The 24883-nt window shown below is 35.7% G+C and overlaps 1 protein-coding gene across 2 annotated transcripts in view; it reads right to left on the bottom strand.

The window, feature by feature from the left end:
* Positions 1–24883, bottom strand: part of cdh23 (cadherin-related 23) — a 206589-nt gene that overhangs the window by 127462 nt on the left and 54244 nt on the right. For both annotated transcript variants that reach the window (XM_043255698.1, XM_043255699.1), the window contains exons 6-8: positions 24654–24746; positions 1337–1531; positions 1113–1241 (exon numbers count right to left, since the gene is read on the bottom strand). In XM_043255698.1, coding sequence (XP_043111633.1) covers positions 1113–1241; positions 1337–1531; positions 24654–24746 — 417 coding nt within the window. The remainder of the gene's footprint in view (positions 1–1112; positions 1242–1336; positions 1532–24653; positions 24747–24883) is intronic.

The raw sequence follows: 24883 nt of genomic DNA, 5'->3' as shown, positions 1-24883 counted from the left end.
TCGGGTTGAATGACCTTTCATGGGCTCTCACACAGAGCAGGTCACAGTATAAATCTATCACTGTAATTACAGGAATATTCCAGCGAGAGTTCACAGGTGTAATGACTGCTTCTCTCATAATTATTGTCTAATTACTCAACACACACATTATATCTCTCAATGTCAGCCAAACTGCGTCTCTCTCTCTCTCTCTCTCTCCATGTCTGTCGCTCTCTCTTATTCCCTGAAATGTTTACTGATTATATAAATCTTTACTTTTTGTCGTTACATATATATTTCTGTTTTATGGTTTTTATCTAAAAATGGCCTGGCTGTAACTCAAACCTTGTAAAATTACATCCTTTCAAACATGCTTGCGAGTCCCAAATATGCTGTCTGCAGCTCGTTAGGTTTTGTGCCAATGCATTTGGATCAATCTCGCAAAAAAAAAAAAAAAAAAAAAAGATGTCCGGGACACGTCCATGTTTGCATTTGAGAATAATACAAATTACAAACACATTAAAGTTATTAGAGAATTTGAGAGGGAGATTTGCTTAATTGCCATGAAAATAATGCTGTAACGGTAAGAAAAAAAAAAGTATGTGTATATATTTAAACAAACAATAATAAACAATAATAAAATAAAATTCTAATTCTTAATAAATAAATTAAAATGTAAAATATATTAAAAATAAAAATAAAAATTAGATTAAAATTCGATAGGAAATGTTATTTTAAATTAAATCTCTGCATTCGAACGGTGAATATACATAAAAAAATTGTTTAAAAGCAGAGGCTCGGTTCTTTATTTTTATATATAATATATTCATATGCAAAACAGAAAACATTCTGAAGGCCATTAAATTTAAGTGAAAATCATCAAAAACGCTGTTGGTGGCTGGCGGTTTGCTGGCGGGGTAAGAGTTAAGAAAAATGTTATTAGAGAATTTGAGAGCGACCTTCCAAAACAAACAAATAAATAAATCCATTAAAAACTTTTTTTTTTTTTAAATAATAAAATTCAAATTCAATTAAATAGAAAATGCAATATAAAAACAAATATTTTGTGAAATTAACCTATTAAAATATTGCTGAAGTAAAAAACAAGACTAAATGTATGTGTGTGTACTGACTGGTGGTGCGTCCTCCAGTATATTAGTGCTGTAGGGGAGGTTGGTGAAGATGGGGTCCATGTCTTGAATATCAGTGATGGTGATCGCTAAATTAGCCAGACTCGAGAGAGGACGCCGTTTATCCTGGTCCTGTTAGAGAAAAACAAGTAAACACGTTTTATTTGGCTTTTGGAATTGACTCAATAATTCCACAGAGTCGAGCTCCTCAGCGTGTGTTTTCTAACCGTGGCATTAACAGTGAGCTGATAGGCGGTTGTCGTCTCGTAGTCCAGAGCTCTCGTCACAGTAACGATTCCTCTGGCCCCGTCAATGGAGAAGAAGGGAGAGGGAGGCTGGAAGGAGAAGAGCACACTGCCGCCCACGCCCTGATCCGGGTCTGTCGCGTTCACCATGAACACGGACGTTCCCACCGGAGTGTTCTGTACACACAGAAACAGTAACGATTCATGTTATTAAATATATACAATGTTGTGCTGTTCACATGAGAAAGAAACAACTTGCATAATGAGCACTATTTAATGCTGCGGTTAAGCAGATTTGAGAAGATGAGTGACATCTCTTGTCTCGGTCATTTCACCTGTCAGTAAGTGACACACGTCTGAGATGATCAGACCCCTGCTGTCTCTGAGATATGATGCAGTCAGTCAGCACCAGGGACAACACACGGACTAAACTGCTGGAGGAGCATTTTCAGACTCTCCCTAAGTTCTATTCAGTATTCATACAATATCTTCATGAATATGTTCTACAGGGGGGAATCTGATTAAAACAAATGAAAATGCAATATTTTTACAGCAAAAAAAATATCCAATATGTACGGCTACATGGTTACAGTATATATATATATATATATATATATATATATATATATATATATATATATATATATATATACACACACACACACACACACTGTAAGCGCACATATATAAACTAACGCTGTCAAGCTATTAATCGCAATTAATCATATTCAAAATAAAAGTTTTTGTTTACATAATATATATGTGTACTCCGTATATTCAATATATATAACTATATATGTATATAAATAAATCTATTGTTGACAATTAGAGAGGTGATCTGAGCAAGTGTTGGCTAAACATCTGATGCATATGTCACATCTGCAAAAACTTCAGGAGTTTCGAAGTCATCATTGAATTGGTTTAATTACACAGGATTTCCAGGAGACGTGTTTTCGTTTTTAAAAGTTCCACCTGGAAACCATGATGCCGTGAAGAAAGCTGTTTACAACTGTGACAATGAGCGCCTATCAGTAACAGCTAAACTCCAGATTTTTAGAAGTATGTGAAATATTTCAATTTTACGGCATAGAATCTTTAAAACACATCCGAGAGTTTTAGTCATCTTGAAGAGGAGAGCTTCACAAAAATGAACCGAAGCTCAGCAAAAAGACATGATAAATATATCTATAGAAACCTTTAAACGAACACTTAATGAAATAAGAAAATTGCAAAACAAAAACTCTTTCATTATAATCTTAATCCGTAAAAAACGACTTCTCTCTAAAAGCGCATGCATGATGAGATGTGACTGACAGGCAAAACCAGGCAAACTACTAAAGGAGGAATGGCCATATTCATTTTTTTTAAGATTATGTCACAACTAACAACCAGGGAAGCTAATAAATATTTTACAAATATTCTGCGGCGGTGACAGGAGTTAACAACAAGCACACAGTGTCATATGTGAGAAAAAAAAAAATAACCTTACAAAGATTATGACACTCATAACGTGGCTTAATTTGCGCTCAGCTGTTCTAGTAAATTCCCTCACGAGGTCCTGAACATTTTTTGAGAATCATCCACACTCATTCTTGAAACTTATATATATATTAGTCTGGGGCAACTGTGGGCAATAGCTAAACAGTTGCCCACAGAAAAAAAACAGGGTACTGCAGCACCCTCAACAGCCCACTTCCCATGACTGTTTTTTAGTAAATAATTCAAATATCTTCCTATTATTTTCCCCTGATTATTGTTTACTATTATTTTTCCCCCGTCACATTCATGGAAATTACTTTAGCTGGTGCTTTGCCTCGAGCTTTAGCCTACTGCGTGCATCTGAACACAGAACTCTTCAGCTCTCTGCTGCTGCGGGACACTAAACACCGTTGAGCTGCTCAGTCGCGGAGCACCATCAACGCCGAGCAGCAGTTTTTCCATCGCTAATTGATGGATATTTAAAATATAGGATAAGGAGAAGCCTAAAACAGGCCCGAGGCTCAGCCTGTGTCTGAACTATGACGTGAAAACTGTCCCGGAGCCAAGCCCCAGCGATGAGAAAAAGTAAATAGCAGGGCTGTAAATGTGCAAAGCGATAACTTTGTCATATTATCCTTTCATCTGTTAAGGGCGACTTCCAATGACAGTGCTGTCTAGTTCATTTGTTGGCTGTATTTGATGTTGAAATTAAGTCTTTCAATTTAAAAGTTCAATTTTGTCGACTCACTTAAAATAGATTTGCGAAATAATGTAACGAAAATCATCATCTCAAACGCATTCTTAAAATTTTACGATATTCTTCTAGACAAAACACTACACTAGAGTATAAAGAACAGGAAAGGCAACTTCATAAACTCATAGCTGACATTAAACAGCCAGCAGCATTATTCATGCTTATATATGGTATTCCATTTACATATATTTATTTATATACGGCATTTACATAAAGCTGAATGTCGCCGCATTACTCCCAGAATCCCTAGGCCACAAAAAAAGAGCAAAAATAGTTAAAAAAAAAAAAAAAAAAAAAACGACACTTCCTATTCCCAAACAGTAAACCAGATCCTTCCTGAGAGAAAGAAGTTGTACTTCAGCAAGCGCTCCTTCTTTATCTCTTTCAATAAAACAGGAGATATCCATCCTTTGAAAAGAAAGGATTAGAAAAGATTCAGATAAACTATTGGAGAGAAAGAAAACATGAGAGGTATAAAGGACAAAGATAAAAGAGAGAGAGAAAAGAGGATTAGAAAAAAGAGGAATCATAAGAAGGAATGAAGATAGATGTGGACAGTGAATTCTAACTTGCTGTCTTGCCTCGACCTGATAACGTCCTCCTCTCACGCTCTCACTGCTCAGCTGCCCTCAGCTCATCCACACACCTTCAAACAAACCTTTAGGTCAACTGAGGAAACTGGAGCACTTATTTTATTGTTCACTTTAATAACTGATTTTTACTGTGATTCTGTGACATTTTACATCACATGTATATAAAATAATAACTGTGTACTGGCAGTTTGCTTAGATTTAAATGACTTAAGATAGTTAAATGACTTCATTTACTACAGTGTACAGGACGCTGATGACGAAACATAACGGCATATTTAGCAGCCCCCTATGCACAAGAAAGTGTTGATCTGAGAAAGAATTTTGCATTCAAATATAACATTTGAGGTTAGGAAAAAGCCTAACAAGAATATAAAATAAGAAGAATGAAGGAAGAAAAAGAATGCATGAGTGGGAGAGAGAGGCATATCTAATAGTATTAAAAACCTCAAATACAGCAGGGACTCCCCAGCCTCTTTCAACTGCAGTATGTTAGAGAAGATTATTCCCAAACCAGGAAGAAAGAAAGAGGGAAATGGGAGGAGAGAAAGAGGCTACTTATTATTAGCTTTCTGCTTCGTATATACATAGTGGCACATGAAAAATCAGTTTACACAAAAACAACACGGGAAACAAAAAAAGGGCGATTCAAAGAGAGACGCGGAGTGAAAGGTGAAAAGAGTCGAGCCTACATCAAGATCGAGCCGTTGCTGTAAAACGTGGCACTAGCAGCGCCAAGGTCACGGGTTTGACTCACACAGCATGCATAAGCTGATCAAATGCATATCTTGGGAGAAGCTTTGGATCTGCCTAATGTATACACTTAAAGGAAAAGTTCTGAAAAAACTTGCCGATAATATGCCCCATATAGAATGAGTTTCAGATAAACTGTTCGATACAGTAAAGCGAATTTAACGCAGATATCATCATCAGAGCAGATTTGAAGAAATATAGCATTAAATCGCTTGCAAATGGGTCATCTGCAGTGAATGGGTGCCGTCAGAATGACAGTCCAAACAGCTGATGAAAACATCACAATAACCCACACCACTCCAGTCCATCAGTTAATGTCTTGTGTGGCAAAAAGCGGCATGTTTCTTAAAGCAAATACATCATTATGATGTCCGTAAACCATAATACTGCTTCTACCAGTGACAAAAATAATCTCATCTGAACAAAGGGATAAATATGCACAGGTCAAGCATCACTTCAAGTCAAGTCAAGTCAAGTGGCTTTTTATTGTCATTTCAACTACATATAGCTGTGCAGTACATAGTGAAATGAGACAACGTTTCTCCAGGACTTCACTTGACCCAACTCAAGCATCGTTAACTGTAAAAACAGTTTCATATAGTTTTAACTGAAATGTGGGTGGAGTTTGACATCAGAGGACAGCAGAGCTAGAAGTTTTTGGACTATCATTCTGACGGCACCCATTCACTGCAGAAGATCAACTGGTGAGCAAGTGATACGATGCTACATTTATCCAAATCTGTTCCTAAGAACATAAATAATCTGCATCATTGAATGGCCTGAGGGCGAGAGCATTTTCAGCACATTTTCGTTTTTGAGCGAACTATTCATTCAAAGTGAGACTCGGAGTGAGACATGGGGTAAAATTCAGACTGCGACTTGAACAACACGCACTAAAGAAAGCGACAATACATTCCTCTGAGGATCACTTTGCAGACACACACACACAAGTAATATAACTACATACTCTGTTCAACATGTTCTTATGCTCTATAATTACTATTATCATATTTCTAAATGATCACAAGCCCCTTATCAGCTCATTAACCCATCTGAAGTCTTCCCCGAGACTCTCTGAGGAGACAAATTAACTAGAAATGTTTAGGATCACAGGGATTGCTCCATCATCTTCAGTCTGTTCTTTTTTTTTCTATCATATTCAATTCTATCCTTATCATCAAGAGTTCAGTAGCAAATCAGCATAAATTATATTCTCTACAGAGAGGGGGGAATTATTTTCAGTGCTTTTTTGAAAATGTTAAAATTATAGCAGTCTATAAGCTGTGACATCAGGTAATGTCAATAAGACTTTGTCTTTTTTTATCTCATAGAAATGAATACCTATGCATTAAATTGCAATAAATTGAAAGTGATGGTAAAAACATTTTAATGTTAAAACAAAGGGAAAAAAAACATCAGGCCACACAACACTGATTATGTTACTTGAGCAGCAAATCAGCATATTAAAATTTCTGAAGCATCATGTGAAGACTGGAGTATGATGCTGAAAATGTAGCATTAAATAACATTTTTAAAAAAGTTGCCGTAATATTTCATAATAAGTGTAAGAGACTTGTTTCACGAACAATGTATAAAGTAAATTAAAACAATGATAAATCAAATTTCATAAATTCCTTTATAGGACATGTTAACTATGCTCGCTTAGATCTAAATACTTAAGAGAACTAATTCAGTTTAATATTTGTAAAATCAAGGACGACACTCTCTTGTTTTAGGATCACCATGAGACATTTTAAGACAAATTAAGGCAAATTCATGACTCACTTTGTAGCAAATTGTGTTTTCAGAGTTAAGTTTTCAACATCTGCTGCTAATAGAATGCTTGCATTTTAGAGTTTGAATATGCAGCAGTTTTCCTGTCGCTCCATAACAATCAGTAATGACAGTATTTGCATGTCCTTCGACTTAATGAATTCTCATAGTTTGGGAAGTAATCTGATTAATCTAAACGGTCTATTTTCACATCAGTGTGCATCTCGTTTTCATGAGCTGTGTGTGAAAATAATAACGTTTCCTATACGGTTCTATTTCGTGTGCATTAAAACGTTGGCGTGAACACATTATATACAGTGCAGTGTGCCGCGTTCAGTAGCTTCCTTGTCTACAGTTTTCGCCTGGCAAGCACAAAAGTGAAACTCTGCACTCTGCAAGGGGACAAATATTGCTCACAACATAATGCAGATGTCAGTTAAATTTACAAAATCCACACAACAGACCATTTAGTCCAGTTTATGGGCTAAATCCAGAGGCCCTCGAGGTCTGCACTGCACTTTACTGACCATTAGTCTGTGCATTAAACACTCTCCATAGGGATAATTACTCTGATGCAACAGAGAGACATAAGTAAATGAAGTCATTGAGCACCCACTGTGTTACTCACTGACAGCATTAAATCACTGGAGGTTGACGGGTCTATGTCAAGGAGGTTTATAATAACTGACCAGGATGGCTGTACTATGTGCTGGATGGGGACTTTTGCACCAGGCAGTAATAGGAACTCAGTTATAGCAAATAGCCACCAAGGCAATCCCTCGAGAGCTAAATTTGCCCCTAGGGTCATTTTAATGGCTATACTCACACCACAAGCAGGAACTTTGAAGCGTTGTAGCTGTAGTTGAGTGACTGAACTTCGGTGTCATTCCATCTAATCGCTGCTTTCCGTGGTCGTGGAGTTAATTCGTGGAGTGAAAATGTAAACGGTGCGTTTACGCGGCTTTAAAGAAGCGCTGGGTATCAACTTACATCACTGGTAGTTCCTATTGCAAAGGCCCCTTATGTTAGCATTTTCATCTGCCATGTTTGCTCACAGCATCCACAGAAGACAAGAACGCCCACTTTCATAAAAATGAAATAAAAATACAATGTGTAATTAATGCAAAAGTCCTAGTTTCTTTTCAAAGTTCCTTTCTACATTTTTAAAGGCCAATTAGCTACACAAAACGTCATTAACACGAACAAAGCTTTTCAATAAAATTGTGGTATTTGAACGTTAAAGGCCAATTTGTTGTTTAAAAATGAATGGTCCAAATAAAATAAAACAAAATAAGAATCTTTAGGTATTGTAAATGTCCAATGTTCTTTTCAAAAGTTACTTTCTCTCAGTTATTTTAATCTCGAAAGGGCAATATGGTATTTTAAAAACTTAAACATGCTCACATGACCTTCATCGTCTGTGCTAGTGGCTCACGCCACAGAAGTTCACCAACCCTCACTGAAAATAACAGACTTTATCAGACGCTATTGCAGCGAATCATTTTATGCCTGGATTTCTTAACGATCCGCTCGAACAAGTTAATCACACTCTCTTGTTCGCCGACTTTCTGTTGAACACAATAAAGACCTTTGCGGTTAGCCGGCTATTGTTTTACATTTAATACAACAGAAAAAGTATTTTAGCCGCTTAGCGTGGCTCTCAGCGTGTCCTGTCGTTAGCTCTCTCCTGCCTAGCTTTGGCGAGCGAAGGGGGCTGATTAAACCTACTCTGTGAAATACATATAAAAAGCTGGCCTTTTCAGAGTTGAGGAGCGAGCGGGGGAGTGGATAGCGGTTTGGAAGAAAGTTAAAGTTTAGCCAGGTTGAGCAGGAGTGGATGGCTGAAGGTTTTCATTGATTGGGAGGGTTAATAGAGACATTGTGTGATAGAGGAGATGAGGAAGGGGTCCACGGCGAGTACGTTCTCAAAATGAGGCTGGCTCCAGCAGTAAAGGGCTAATTTACAGGATCACGCAGTGCGCTAGCCTAAAGCTGTAAAACCCCTGCAGGGTACAAGCAGAGCCGGCCGACCGCTGCCAACAATACCGCACTGATTACAGCTACGCCCGCTAAAAGACCGGACTCCAACACCCACTCTACGCCAGATACAGGCCTCATGATTATACCTCTCTTTCCCTCCGCTTTTTTCCCTTCCCTCTTTTTTGCGCATAGTAATGTCACTTTCCTCATTGACTTTCACACTATAACTAATTCTCTTTTTCTCCTTCACTTGGGCTGCCAACCGTCCTGCATAATACAGCGCCATCATGTATTTTAGGGAATATATTTGCATTTCATATTATATGCGTACTTTGCATGTATTAGTAAAAATAAATTGCTAGGAAATTAATTACAAAGAAACAGCGAGACTTTGAATTAAGCATGAACACTGGAAGTGGAAAGACTGGAGTGTTTGCTCGTGAAATGTACTCTAATAAATTTGTTTTATTTGCAACTTACTTGCAGTTATGTCACTTGCAAATGTCTGACATGCAAAGGACTGTGAGCTTAAAGTTTTATTTTTTGTTTATCAAAGAATCCTAAAAAGGTTGTTTGAATTATTAAGCAGCACAACTGTTTTCGTCACTGATTATATAAATCATAAATTATAAATCAGCATACGGTAATGATTTCTGAAGGATCGTGTGACACTGAAGACAGGAGTAATTATGCCGAAAAGTCAGCTTTGCACCACAGGAATAAATTATATTTTAAATTATATTAAAATACCAACTTAATTAAATGCAGCCTTATTGCTCTTATTGATGCCAACTATTTGAACAATGTATATATATCACAAAAAAAAAAAAAAAAAAAAAAAAAAAAAAAAACGGGGCGGGGCAACATCCAAATTTCACCTTTTTATAAGAGAAAGTAAAAACTCTCTTTAGTGCTCTCTTTATATAACTCTGATCATCAGTTGAGTTTTACTGTCAGAAATGACAGAGAGACAGACAGTAGTCTGCCCTTCAAAGGACCCGAGTGAATGATGGGAAGACACTTTCTACCAAATTATGCAAATTATAATGCAACTATATATGTTTTAATTTGACGCCTACATCAGCCAGGGAAATTATGCAAGTGATTATATTATCCTCCCCCTTTTGTTCACAATCTGTTCATTTGTATTATGAAAATAACAATGAAATAAACATCTGTGGAATTTCATTCTGACAGCAACAGCTATAAGCTGGCAAATGGTGATGATATAAGACCATTTTAATGCATCCAAGTGGCTCTTTTTTCACTGCGAACACACAGATTCATCCCCCTCTATTTCTCCCTGAAAAATGGAATCATTTACCAAACTCTATACTTGTATTTCTCATCAGTATCTTTCTTACGTCCTGCACTCCACCGCCATCCATCAGAGAGAGATACCTCATATATCAGCGCTGAAATGAGCTAATCAATTATTTAGCACCTTATCCAACCTGAACACAAGCACAACGCCCTTCACACCAACGGTACAGTCGCACAGACATCTGTGTGTGTGTGTGTGTGTGTGTTTGTTTTAATAGCCAAAAATTGCTGATGAAGTTAACAATTATCCTTACTACTGTGGTAACACTGCACAATAAGGTTAAATTAGTTAACATTAGGTAATTAATTTCGCATTATGAACTAATTATGAACGTTCAAGTTAACATTTGGAATGTAAATTTATTTCATATTTAAATACTTCAAATTTTCTAATGATGTTATGATTATATTTATCATAGCAAGTGTGAGTTGTATATAAAAATGTGTATACAAACAGTTATATCACAGTTTGCGATTTTATCATTATTCTTTGTCATCTTGCTTTCAGCATTTTAGAAGCATTTCCCTAAAAAAAAGCCTTCCTTGAAAGAGCTAAAAAATTATGAATTAAGTTTTGGGACAACATGTGAGTGAGTAAATTATGCCAGAACTATCCCATTAATGACAGTCGGCAGCATGTTTAGGTTCTGTCCCTTTAAGACCTGCAGGCATTCATCTACTAGCTCTGTTTATATGCAAAACCTGTGTGCTTTTGACAGTATTAGACGCGAAATCAATCAGATGCTAAAGTTAACTTATAGTAACTGGGCGCTGTTTACAAGTGTGCACGTGCTTATATACAGAAGCATTTCAACTAAAATTTGAACTCTACTGCAGAGATAACATGTGAAAGTATGTTGCATTGTACAGAATATTAAAGCACAATACTAGATATTTCTTCACTGAAAGTGAAAAAAAACAATAATAATAGTAAATAAGTAACTTCTAACATAAAGATAAACCTCTCCCTATTTGTAACTCCAAGAATTACCATACAATTATCTAAATTATATACACACAGTTTAGGGTGCCTTCATTCTCTACTCCACTATCAACAAGTGTCTTCTCTTGAACTGACTATATCGGTCCTGTTCTTTCCCAACCATGCGTTTCGGGCCGTCAAAAATCCAGACCAGAACTTTTCATCCTTCCATAAGTAGCACTGATATGGATCCTGCTGACCTACCACTGCATTGGCAAACACAGGAACAATCATATCATTAGGTTTCACTGACGACACCACAGTTCTGGGACTCATCAACCCAGTGTGTGGACAACAATCCCTTAACATCAGCCAAACAAGGGAGATGATTGTCGATTACAGATGACACAAAGCAGCTCGCCTTAGCAGTTGGACTCTAGAAACATCACTCCGATTCATACGGAGCTCAAACACCTCTTCTCCTTGATAAGGAAGGCACAACAACATCTGCATATCCTAATGAAACAAACTGCATATCTGTGGGGACATACAATACACACACTTATGTATATATATATATATATATGGGTAGTTGACAAATAAAAACATGAGAGATGTTTATCTTCAATGTTAGAAGTAATTTTTTCCCATTATAGGACAGATTGATACATCAACTACCACTGTGTGTGTGTGTGTGTGTGTGTTTATATATATATATATATATATATATATATATATATAAATAATACTGTATATACACACTGTATATATGGATATATAGATATGTAAATTGCCAGTAAAACCAGTGTTTGAAAAATATACAGAGGGTGTGAGAAGGAAGGCAGGACGCAAGTATTAAAGTGATATTCACATTCTCATTCACATTGCATCTAAATTGCCCAAGATCTGATTTTCAATTTTCTTGTTCGTACTCTCATATTTCATTTTCCTCCTGTTTTTTTTTTTTTTTTTTTTTTTGTGTGTGTGTGTGTTGTCCTCATCCACTTTCCTGAACATGACGAGAATGGAGCAGAAAGAGAAAGTGAGAGAGTGAAAGATGAGTAATGAAGCAGAAGAGCAGCTCTCCTCCTCTTCTGCCGGATGGAAATGGCTCTGAACGGGAGGGGCTGCTCATCTCCATCCTCCTTTATTCCATCTCTTTCATCACTCTCTTCTGAATCTACCAATCAGAACTTACACTGAAAGAGCATGCAACGATACGCCACAATCCATAGGCCTCCGGCAAGCTTTACCCACAATTACTGACATCTTACAAAAGTATTTCCATCACTGCTGGTGACACTACTTTAAAACAAGGGCAAGCGTAAGTTTATTAAAGTAGGATAAGTAAAATTTCATAAAAATAAGATCATTTTTATATTTTATGAAAGAAAATTTTGAAAAAGTGCTCTAGGTAAGCAAATTTTACCAGCTGTAAATATATTAATTCAATTTTAATTATATAATATAATGCAATACAATACAATGTAATATAATAATATTTTGTAAAAGGCTCTTTCCAGGTTTTTTCTTATTATTTTAATAAAAATAATTACATTACGTGTGTGTGTGAGAATATATATATAATTATATATTTATATATTTTTTTATTAATTTATGAATTAAATGATTTATTAAATATACTTTAAAGTATTTACAATAATGTTTTCATATTATAAAAAAAAAATCTATTACTAATATGAATACATTTTACATTTGTTTATTCAAAGAAAATAAATATTAATAAATGTAATAACTCAATGCACGCAGTCTGATGTTTAGGTATTTAGCTTAAAAATAATGTTTTTTTTTGTCACTCATACAAAATGATCTTACTCTTTTGACCTTGTACACTGACAGCCAAAGACCATGTATTTGTGCATATGAACACTCAGCTTGTAACACACAAATGCTGTGGCATATGCCAGCAACCTATGTAAATAGAGTATTTATCAACCTTTAGAGGTGAGTATGAAGAAGTATAAACTTATAGTATAATCTGATCGACTCACACTCCACACACACACACAGCTCACGGCTGACTGGTCACCAAAGGTCTGTGCTGTGTGTTTAAGAAGAAAGATAATCAAGAAAGAGCCTGGAAGGCCGAGAGACACAGAGAGAGAGAAAAAAAAGCAAGAGTGAGAGAGAGAACAAAATACACAAAGAGAAAAACTGATGGTATTTGGGTACCTCATGGCGAGAGCACAAGGACGCCACAAAGAAAAACCCTCTATCTCCCATTCCTCTGCCTCAATCATTCAAACTCTTTCATTCTCTCATTCATCCTATTTTTTTACGTCTCAGCGGGAGCGAGCCAGGGTCAGACGCACACATGGGACGAACACACCGCAGAAATGCTACGGAAAAGACAGGAAAAGGATGATAATGAAAATTTTGTCATGATTTACTCACTCTTGAGTTTCTCTCCTCCAAGAAAAAAAAGCTGACTTTCAAGCACAGCTCTTTTCCATACAGCGAAAACAGACACTGTCAAGCTCAAAAAAAAAAAAAAAAAAAAAAAAAAAAAAAAAAAAACAGCACCATAAAGAAACGTTAGAAAGGTTTATACGATTTGTGACACATCCCAAATCGTCCAATAGATTCGGAAGAGGAAATGACTACTTTTTTTTTACATTTCAAATCTCGTTCATGTTTCAGCATATTCGCATTTTGACAATCACAAAAACCAGTGCAATGTCTCTTCACGTGTCAAGTTACGAGTAGTCTGTATGACAGAGGTGCCTTCATAAGACTTTTTTTGTGGAGCTTGACAACTGTATTTTTCTTTCAGGGTGTGCGTATGCAAAACAGAATGAAAATAATACACGAATAAAACATGCAAAATAATTCAAAATAATCTGGGTTTGGAAAGAAGAATAAATAATGACTTTTTTTATTTTGGGCCGAAAAAAAGTCAAACAGTCCGATAAAACAACTTTGAATGCATCGACTGTCAGAAATACAAAATTACCACATAAACACTGTTTCCCCATTTGGTGAGTCTCATATCTCTCAGTCTCATTTCTCAGCCTCTATCCATTTCGTTCAGGTAAATTGTGTGGGTTTTTTTTTTTTAATAGAATTAAATGCAAATGGGCAGAGAGCTGATTACCATACAAAAGGTGCATTGCACAAAGAGACACGGCATTCCAGCTTCATTTATTCCTTTGATACCGTTGCATTCGTCCTAAATAAAACACTGCAATTATCAAAGTGTGTGTTTAAACTGTGCATGCATGTTGATTCTATAATCGCTAATTTGATCAGCATGTACATGCACGGTTGGTGAGAGACCGCTGCGTGTGTGACAAAACATTTGTTTACTGCATTATAAAGCAGTGTTTTGAAACCCCCACATCAACGGGGGAACGGCAGAGGAAGAGGAGTGTTTATCTGTTATGGCTGCTCTTTGGGGTGATGTCTATTTCCTGTCTATTAGATGAGGGTCCTGTCAGAGGAGCCGTATTATCAGCGGCTGATTTAACTCACTGTGGTGGAGACCCAGTGTGGCCATGGAGAAAATCGCTAATTATAGGGCCAGTCTTCACTTCTCACTGCTGCTTTTACCCTTGATAATAAACCACTTTGGATTTTATTACTGTGAACAATAAAAAAAATAGCATCGTAATGTTTACTCTACGCTGTTGCAAAGTTATCAGCGCCATGTTTTCGTGACCTCGTATTTACGATTTGACGGCAGACTAAAGCTTTCAATATGTCATTTTCAGTCAGGGATAAAAAAAAATTCATATTTACCCAAACAAAAGGCGCATTCACTCGCACCTCAAGAGAGAGCATTTGAGCAAAAAGCTTATACAGGAAAATCATGTAAGGTAAATAGCAATGAGATAAAATGGAGAGCAAATTGAAAGTTAAAGTCTTAGACTGTGCTCCAATCTGAACAATATTTCCAAGTCTGAAATCAAAAGTTCAAATTACAAATTTCCTAAACATACGTACGTAAACATCAGACTGTGTGTACATGTTTTTGTGCATGTGTTAGATACTGTATGCATTTTGAGTTGCTACATTTATTAATATTTAATCTACATGAATATGCATTTTTTAGGTTACATAAAATGTATTTAGATTTATAATTGATTTAAAATACGCATACGTTCTTCTAAAATTACACTTAATTTTGAATGAACTGAATAAAAATAATTACATTTAATTCCAGTAAGAACTCCAAAAATATTTCAAACTAATCAAATCGATATTACAATTGTATGCTCATGCTGAATGTCAAAAACTGATTCATCTATTAAATACAAATGATGAATAGATAGATAGATAGATAGATAGATAGATAGATAGATAGATAGATAGATAGATAGATAGATAGATAGATAGATAGATAGAAAGAAATGGTGTCTATTTTGATTTTTAAGTGTCTCGAGCTATGAAAGAGTAACCTAAAGAGCAATAACAAGAGAAAACAGAGTAAAATGAGCAATCGATTGATATAAAGATGAAACAGGGTATGAGATATGATCACCACAAATAATCAAGTGCAAGAAGCATACAGCATACATCAAATGCTTTTCACAGTATATAAATATACTTGTCAAAGCCGTATACTGACATATCGATATTCTCACTTCAAATGCACAAGCAAACATCTACATGCGAGCTCATGCACACAAACACAAACACAAGCCAAACACTGACACACACCCGGTTTGACACATCAAACAGTTGATTATAGCTGCGGTGAGAACAGATAGATACTAATGCTCTCATATTATCTAACATTATGATTATATAGAGCTGAGGATAGGTGTGTGTGTGTGTGTGTGTGGGAGCCGAGTGGCCTTTTGCAATCACTCCATGTAGCTTTGCAGCAGATAGAGACACACTGTGAATATTTAACATACAAGATTTATGAGTGAAACAAAAGCAAACAAAGGCTCATTTAATATTCAAGCTAAACTAAATGCAACCTTCCCTCATTTATAAAGACAATTCAAGGCAGGAGAGAGCGATAAAAGAGATGAAGCGAGACAGGAGGAGAGAACTTGTATGAGAAGTGATGAAGATACGGTCTTATAAAACCAGGCTGTTTCCACCAACAACTTTCTCTTGGTGTTGTGTAAATCATTGAGTGATCAAGTAAATTTACACTAGATAGATAGATAGATAGATAGATAAAGACAGACAGATAGATAATCACAGATTTTCATTGTCATCTTAAAAATTCCTTACATATCATGTGGATGTAGTGGATACTGTCTCACATTGATATGTGCATAAGTCACAGTTCTGCTCTCTCTCTCTCCATCTCCAGGAAAAGAGAGGAAAGACAGACTGAAAAAGGAAAAGAGGGATCGGGTGCAGGACTCAATTATACATCAAAGAAGTTGTGCCGGGAATATGAGGAAAAAGAGAGCGAGAGAGACTGAAATACAGAATGAAACAGAAACAGGTAAGACAAAAAAACATGCTAGATTAACTGATATCTGGTAAAGGATTATCTAAACATAATTTACTCCGTTTCAGTCAACAATGACTTCATATAATCATGCCACTATGTATTTCATGTAAATCTATAATACGAGTTTTAACACTTTGGCACTTTCTCGAAATCTGACAGCTCTTATGCTTTTGGTGTGCGCGTGAAAAATGTCTCCTTTTGTGTTCCTTGTGAGAACATTTTTGCACAAGTTATGATTGACATGAGGATGGGTAAATGATGACAGAATCATCATTTCCGCGTGATTAAACGCCAGCATTTACAAACAAAAACTTATATCCACTAGTAAACATAACTATCACAAAACCACACATTCAACATATATCATAGTCAAAAATCAGAACGGATTATACAATATACAATCAATATCAGAAATGAAACAGAATGTAAAAAATTAATCTTGCCATCTGTGAGTAAAAGTGCATCGATTTTACACAGAGAGAGAGAACAATGAATTGATTAAAATGTCAAATTATATTTTGTGCAGTTGCTGTCTAATTCCGGCACATTCATCTGAACCAAACGTCATGACTCGAAAGCTTTAAAAACCCACTGCAGTCTATAATCAAAAGTTAGGGTTTTTTTTAAATTATATTTATCATTTATTTATTATTTATATTTATTATTTATATTTATTTAATTAAAAAGGATAAATTATATTGATAAAAATGACAAATAAACGCTGCTCTTTTTAACTTTCCTAAATACCAATGATAAAATATAGCACTATTAAATGTATCATGGTTTTCACAAACCGTTAAACTACTGTATCATACATTTTTTCATGAGCATCAAATCCGCGTATTATTTCTGAAGGATCAAGCAACACTGCTGAGAATTCAGCTTTGATCGCAGGAATAAATCACATGTTTTACTATATTTTCTTTTTTTTTGGGGATATTTTATTCCTGATTAAATAAACGCAGCCTTGGTGCATCAGAGGCTCCTTTCAAAAACCTTAAAGAACTTAACCAAACCCAAACCATAGTAGTGTATCTGTTTAAAACGGCACGGATACTTCTAATATGTTAAACATTACAACCTGCTATTTTTGGAAGACTCTTGAAAGCAAACCGCTTCCCACATAAATGAGCAGCCTGTGATTACAACGGAGTTCTGCTCTGACTAATCTACATTTCACGTGTGCTACAGGAACGACTGTGAATGTGTGATTCTGCGGTTTGGTTGATTCGAGCAGTGCAGGCGTGGAAGACTCTTTCTATCTCCCTCTCTGGTATGACAGGTGAGATTAGACTCCAAAAACTGCAAACACAAATCAAAGGTGCTCTTCATGCTCAAGCAGATACAGGACACAGAGAGAGGGAGAGGGAGTTTGACGGACAGGACGCAGGCGTTGTTAGTATTAGCCACTGGAGTGTAAATGATGTGTGCTAAACTGCAGCGAGATGAGTCTGCATCTGTGATATCTCACTAAATAGCCATCAAAACACACATGGTCACACAAACGGAGACAGAAACACACATGCAGCATCACAAATACCTTTAAAACGCTTACAAGCAACCTGTTCTCGATGCTGGTGGCATTTTAGGCATCATAGATGCATTCCAACATAAATGATGAGCTTAATTACGTTGTCTTCTAAAATCATTTTTGGCCAAACTCAGAAAATGTGTTCACATATAAAGCAATTTTGAGCAACAAAGCAACCAAGAGACATTCATTTTCAATGAGAGATGGCAGTTTAATGCCATAAAGACCAAACAGGCCACTGGTGATGTGGCTGTTTTTATTAATTACTGTATCACTTGCCAGGTTTGTCGCTTAATTTGACTTCCACTATCCATTATGTGCACAAAACATTGGGGCCAATGGTCCTCACTGACTTTTACAGTACAGAAAAATACTACGCAAGTCAATGAAGAGCAATAAATATCTGCTTACACACATTCTTCAAAATATATTCTTTTCTATTAAGAGGAAAGAAGAAAATTCAAAAGAGCTTGTAATGATGGTTTAGTAAATGATGACATACTGGTTAAGATTATTTAATTTTACAGATTTCCTAAGCAGCAAATCAGCATATTAGAATGATTTCTGAAGGATAACGGGACATTAAAGACTGGAGCAATAATACCGAAAAATTCTACTTTGCGTCACAGAATTTATTACATTTTAAAATATATTCAAATAGAAAACTGCTATTTCAAATTGTAATAATTTTTCACAACCTTGGAGAGCACAAGGAACTCCAAAACTCCCAAACTTTTGAACACTAATGCATCATTCCAAGAGGACATCTGCTATCCAGATATGAGGACATTTGACGTTTCTACAATAAAATAAGCAATATTAATCTCTAAACATTTTTACAATAAAACAAATAAATAATATAAATCTCTCTTGAATGCCAATTATTGCCAAACCTGATCTATTGTATAAACACAAATGCTAAATATTTGAGTGCATCTCTTTCCATCTTCCTCCCCTCTCTCTTATTCACTAGAGGTGCAGGGAAAATGTGTGTGTGTGTGTGTGTGTTAGTGTTCGTAATAGATTTCAGTGAGAGTGACGGGAATAAAGCCTCCAGTTTACCGCTCCAGCAGTGAATTCCGTAATGACTGGCTGGGGAGAGCAATTCCCTTCCCTAAACATCCGCTGCTTTACATTTGGCAGGCGGTTTTCAAACAGATCAAGAGGCCATATCATCACTGTCCACCACAAATCTCCATTTCCCGCAGCTCCATTTTTCTTTGAACGTAAATTGAAAGCCAGCACACTCACTCTTTGTCTTCTGAATGTTTGGCAGGTTTGGGAGTGAAAATAGTCAGTTTGGAAATATCATATTTTTTGTTCTGACAGGGCTGAGCTCACCCTTCGAAATATTTATTAATACCATAAGCTGCCTCCCAAAACAGTTATTAAGCTTGCCACTGTATGACATGCAGCACTGGCCTCTATTATTTACTAACAACCTTTGATTACATCTTGTTTTATCACAAATTCCTACACATGCACATATATACATATACATATACACATATATATATATACACACACATATACATATACATATCCATCTCATTTAGTAATCCAAGCCGTGGCCACATTTTTGGACATTATACACAACTGACACAAACATTTGGAAAAAACTATAACTAAATCATGCCCCTTTGTTTAAAATAAAGTTTACTGGTAGCTATGTAAGCTTTCCAAACCACAAAAGGTTATTTATACAGAAAAAAATGTTATTTAGATGTTTAAAATGTTCTCTTTAAGAACTTCTAACTAAAAGGTTGTCTTGGGAACCAAAAATAGTTCTTCTATAGCATCCACTTTTATTTTCCAGCTCAAAGGCTGCATTGCATAGTGCAGTACATGTAATTCACATAATAATTGCAGATTAATAATAAAATGCATTGCCTTGAAAGTTTCTATGCACTTGGAGGTGCATACAATAACGTGCAAAATTAGAAAATAGAGCAAAAGATTTATCACAGTGAAATACAATGCTTTATCTGTGTATTTTCTTACTCTTGTGTTGCCATGTGTTACTTTATATCAGCACCACAAAAAAAACATCCCGACAAGCTGCTCACCGCCACAGGAGGATCTCGACTCTCTGTGAAGTCAAACCGAAAAGTGTGCTTCTGCACACAAACAAGTGCCGATAAGTTGAAATTTGTGTGAACTAAAGCCAAAAATGAGCCAGTCAATCTAACAACAGAGTGATTCCACTACAAACACTCAACAACAACACGCGTTCATACAAATCTATCAATAGGAAGTGAAAATGTATACCTTCAATGTCATGCTTTGTATAAAAGCTCTGCTACAGGCCACTGCTATAACTCACTATTAGTAATGTACAGTATATGCAAAGAGAAATCACTCTGTGTCTTGCACAATACAAGGTGCCCATCCTAACAATGGCACTGCCACATGCAGAGAGATACGGCCTTTCAAGGTGTAATGCTTTACATTTACATCTATGTGAATGAATTTTCAATGAAGACACACACATTGTGCAGCTCTTCGGGTGATGATCAACTCTCAGGCACCTGCTCACTCTCAAATGCAGAGCGCGATGTGTTCAGTCTATGACACACAGCGGCCCGTTAATGAGTGTTATTCATCATCTTTCATATTACACTACTTAGAGAAAATCGATTTCTTACAGGATCAGGTCACTCTTCAGCATATACTATCACGCTTGCGCTTCAGGGTTGGCAAAATATTCAGAATTTAGGAGTCTAAGAGGTCTTTTTGGAAAACAATGAAATGATTTAATTTTTTCATTCTCTAATAGAAAAATCAAGTAAACGGGTTTCTTTTAAAATAAGCAGTTTCAATATTGTCAAAACATTTAACAGCCATCAAACATATTTTACCATGAAGCTCCACAAAATGTCCAATTAACATAAAAATAAATACTGACATTACATGCCTGCTGATTATATATTTTAGTGTTTTTTTTTTTTTAAATAAGTCTTCTTTGACCACAAACAGTAATACTGTAGACAAAAACAAAACTGATTAAGTCTTCAGTGTCTCGTTATCCTTTAGAGATCAGTCTAATGCGTTGCTTTGAAGCTCAAGAAACATTTTTCATTACCAGTGCTGAAAAGAACTGCATGCTTAATATTTTTGTGAAATCTCTATTACTTTGGGGTTTTTTTCAGGATTACTTGATTACCTTAACTGACCACATCTGGTCAATGTAATGCATCTTTACTGTACACATTTTATTTCTTTAAAAAAAAACAGTAGTGTATATGCACATAAATTTAATTCAACAAACTGAATGGGACTGCGAGCCATTTTCAGCTCAGATCTCAATAACACATAACCATTGTTTTTCCTCATCACATTTAAATCAGACAATATAATTCTCTTGCTGTAGCGCTGAAGATTCAGCAGCTGAGCAGTGCCATTGCAGAATAACAGTGCAGTAAACACTGACACACACAACCGCATGCTTACGTACACACACACACACACACACACACACACACACACACACACACACACACACACACACACACACACACACACACACACACACACACACACACACACACACACACACACACGCAGCTGTAAATTTAAGCAGCTTTATAACTGTCAGAAGCAATGCCGTTCACCTGCTTTTCTTCCATAAGAAACCTCCCACAGTTACTGCCCAGCAAATTACCCTGCCAATTACAAGCCCATTCACACACAGTTCTTTCCTGCAGCCTTCTATGACACTCAACCTATTCACAAATCATTCTGTAAGTGCTCTACATGAATAAATGTTTTAATTTCATTGATGTTCTTGAAATATTCCTTCTTAAAGCAGCTTTAAAAAGGTCATATCATACATTTTTGTTTTTTGTTTGCTGGTTGACTCAAAAAAAGGATACAAAAAAAATTGCTTAAACACCTTGAAGGAACACTCCACTTTTTTAGACATGCTCTCATTCTCCAACTCCCCCAGAGTTAATAAGTGGATTTCTAGCATTTTGGAATCTATTCAGCCGATCTCCGGGACTGGTGATAGCACTTTTAGCATACCTTAGGCTACAGAATACCCAAGATGTGTCACTCGTATAGTTTTATATGGGCAAAAATTCAATGCTTAAAATGGCCGATCAATCACAAGAAGCCCCGCCTTCTTAATAAAATAGCCAATCGCTGATCTGTGAAGTCAAAGCATGTGCTGTTGCTATAGAAACAGTCAGCATTCTGAGATGTGTGCTTAGGACTGCGCATGCGCACTGACTGATCTCGCCTGAGAAATACGCTTTTAATAACGCTATTTGAGCAAAAGAAATAACTACTATTGCACAGTTGTTGTCAGATTTCATTGGTGATTACAAATATGACATTTAATCGTCAGCTTAGTGAACAGTTTGGGAGTATTTGATGTTTTCCAATACAAAGAGATAGGAGCTGCCCTTGGATGCCTGAGAAGCGTTTCAAAGATGGCCGCTGAGTCACATGACTTGTCTTAAAGAGACTTTGGCTTAGCATAGATCATTGAATCCAATTAGACCAGTAGCATCGCGTATAAAAATGACCATAGAGTTTCTATATTTTTACTATTTTATAACGTGTACTTAGACGGAAAATAAAAAGATGCAATTCCATTTTAGCGTAATAATCAAGAAAGTTTACTGAAGTACCATGGCCTCAGCAGGAGTTGTAACATAATGTAGGCTTCGAAAATCGCAACATGTCATTTTCTACCAGTCTTGGAACACAATATAACTACAGAAGAGTCAAGTTTTAAATATTACAAAAATATCAAAACTCTTTGTTCATTTTTGAACAATGCTACTGGTCTAACTGGATTCAATGATCTATGCTAAGCTATGATAAAAGTGCTATCGCCAGACCCGGAGATCGACTGAATGGATTTTAAATGGGTCAAAAAATGGCTCATTTACTCTGAGGGACTTGGAGAATGAGCCCATTTACAAAAAAAGTGGAGTGTTCCTTTAAAGGTACAGAAACGAAAGTTCTTACCGCCTTTAACCTTTCCTGGAAGAAAGGCCTCTTTTTCTTTCAAGCTCTTCCTACCATCTTACACTATTCCTCTGACTCTGAGCAGTGATATCAGGATAATCCCTGATTTGTGGAACACAGTTTGAGTGACAGATTGATGGAGTGATGCCGCTGTGTGTTTCCACGTGCCAAGAGAGGTCAGCGGAGGTAATTAAGCCATCAAAATACAGAAACAGAGAGACTTAAAAAGGAAAAGGTGGTTGGGGTGAAACTGGGGCAGGTTAAGCTTGTCTTTCTAAACACGGAGAGCCTTCCTGCTGTTACTCTCAGATTAAATTATGCTAGGTATCAATGATGTGTAGTCAAAGCATGTGCGAACCAATAATGTTTAATGTCACTGGAGCCACTGGCAGTAGCTACAGTAGAGGTCTAAATGTTCAGTAAAATACAAAAAAATAAATAAATAAATAAATAAATAAATAAATAAAAATAATAATAATAATAATAATATATATATATATATATATATATATTAAAAATGCATTGTAAAATATGTATAAATCATATTGTATGGTGTGTATTTATATGGCTTAAATAAAACAAATCTGTAAATATATAAATGAAAATCACCATTTTGAATAATGTGAAAAACATTTAAATTAAATACATTATAAATTTAAATATATACTTTATATTAATTAGAATATATACTTTTTTATGAACCTCAAATAAGCTTCATATTCATTACTTTGTGGTGAAATCTGACCTGGACATGTTTCAAAAGAAATGATACAAGCTTCAACTTACAAGATGATTCACTGATGCTAAAAGGTAAAAGAGACTCCGCGCTAAACAATCCAAATCTCTTTGAGTTTTCCACAGGACTGATGAAGAGCGAGAATTATGGGTAGGTGGCCAAACATGCGGGTCCTCTTCTGTCCTCCTAACTGCAGACAGCTTAATCATCAAGCCTCAGTAAACAACATCAGCTAAATACAGCTCTCTCGCTCACACTCGCTCACTCTCACCCTACTTTTATTTACTCAGAATGACAGATTGAAAAGGGGAAAAAAAAGAACTGTGGCTTTGAAGATTTGCTGTGGGGAGGAGTGTGGGATGTATATAGACACACAATATAAACATCAGCTGAGGTGTGTGTACGTGTGTGTGTGCGCTACGGAGAGAGAGAGAGATGTCTACTTTACTCTACCAAATTACCTCATGTCAGGGATTAGAAGGGGACGGGCCAGACGGATGATGGGAAAAGGAGAGAGGGATAAGTTGAAGTTGGAAGAGTGCTGATAGACAGAGCAGAGGAGAGGAGAGTGAGAGAAAACGGGAGTTTGTCAGGGGTGATGAATATGACAAAAAAAAAAAGATTTAAAAAAAAAAAAAAAAATAAAATATATATATATATATATATATATATATATATATATATATATATATATATATAGAAATAAAGAGTTCAAACATTCTGTGCATTGCAAACATATTCTTTCATTCTTTCTTCTTAATTCCTATCATGAAATCATTCAAATCATTCAGTATGTTGAGGAAAAAAGTAAAATAAGTATAAAAAAAAAAAAAAAAAAAAAAAAATGTATTGTGAAATAATATAAAATAATAAAATAAATAAAAATATAAATGAAATAACTTAATGAAATAGCATACAAAAATTAAATACAATTTTATACGATATATTCAAACAGTAAATGAGAAGATAAATCACATTATAGAAGCAAAATAGCATGTGAATGTCACTGCAAGTTGATTTTGAGAAGTGAATCGTTTACATTACCTCTGGTATTTGAACGGCATAAGGCTGGTTGAGAAATGATGGCGCATTATCATTTACATCTCCGATCTGAATGTTGACTGTATTCTTGACGACCTAAAAAAACAATTCAACCAAATAACGTATACAATTAAATCAAATGACAAATAACATTCGACTAATTTCATAGAAAAAATTGTGTATAGTAAGTGATAATAATAAAAAAAGCTAATTTTTTTATGGTTTTAAATAAG

This window comes from Puntigrus tetrazona, chromosome 13, assembly GCF_018831695.1.
Source record: "Puntigrus tetrazona isolate hp1 chromosome 13, ASM1883169v1, whole genome shotgun sequence".
Classification (NCBI taxonomy): domain Eukaryota; kingdom Metazoa; phylum Chordata; class Actinopteri; order Cypriniformes; family Cyprinidae; genus Puntigrus; species Puntigrus tetrazona.
Note: the sequence above shows the minus strand (reverse complement) of the source record. Positions and strands in the feature narration are given on the sequence as shown.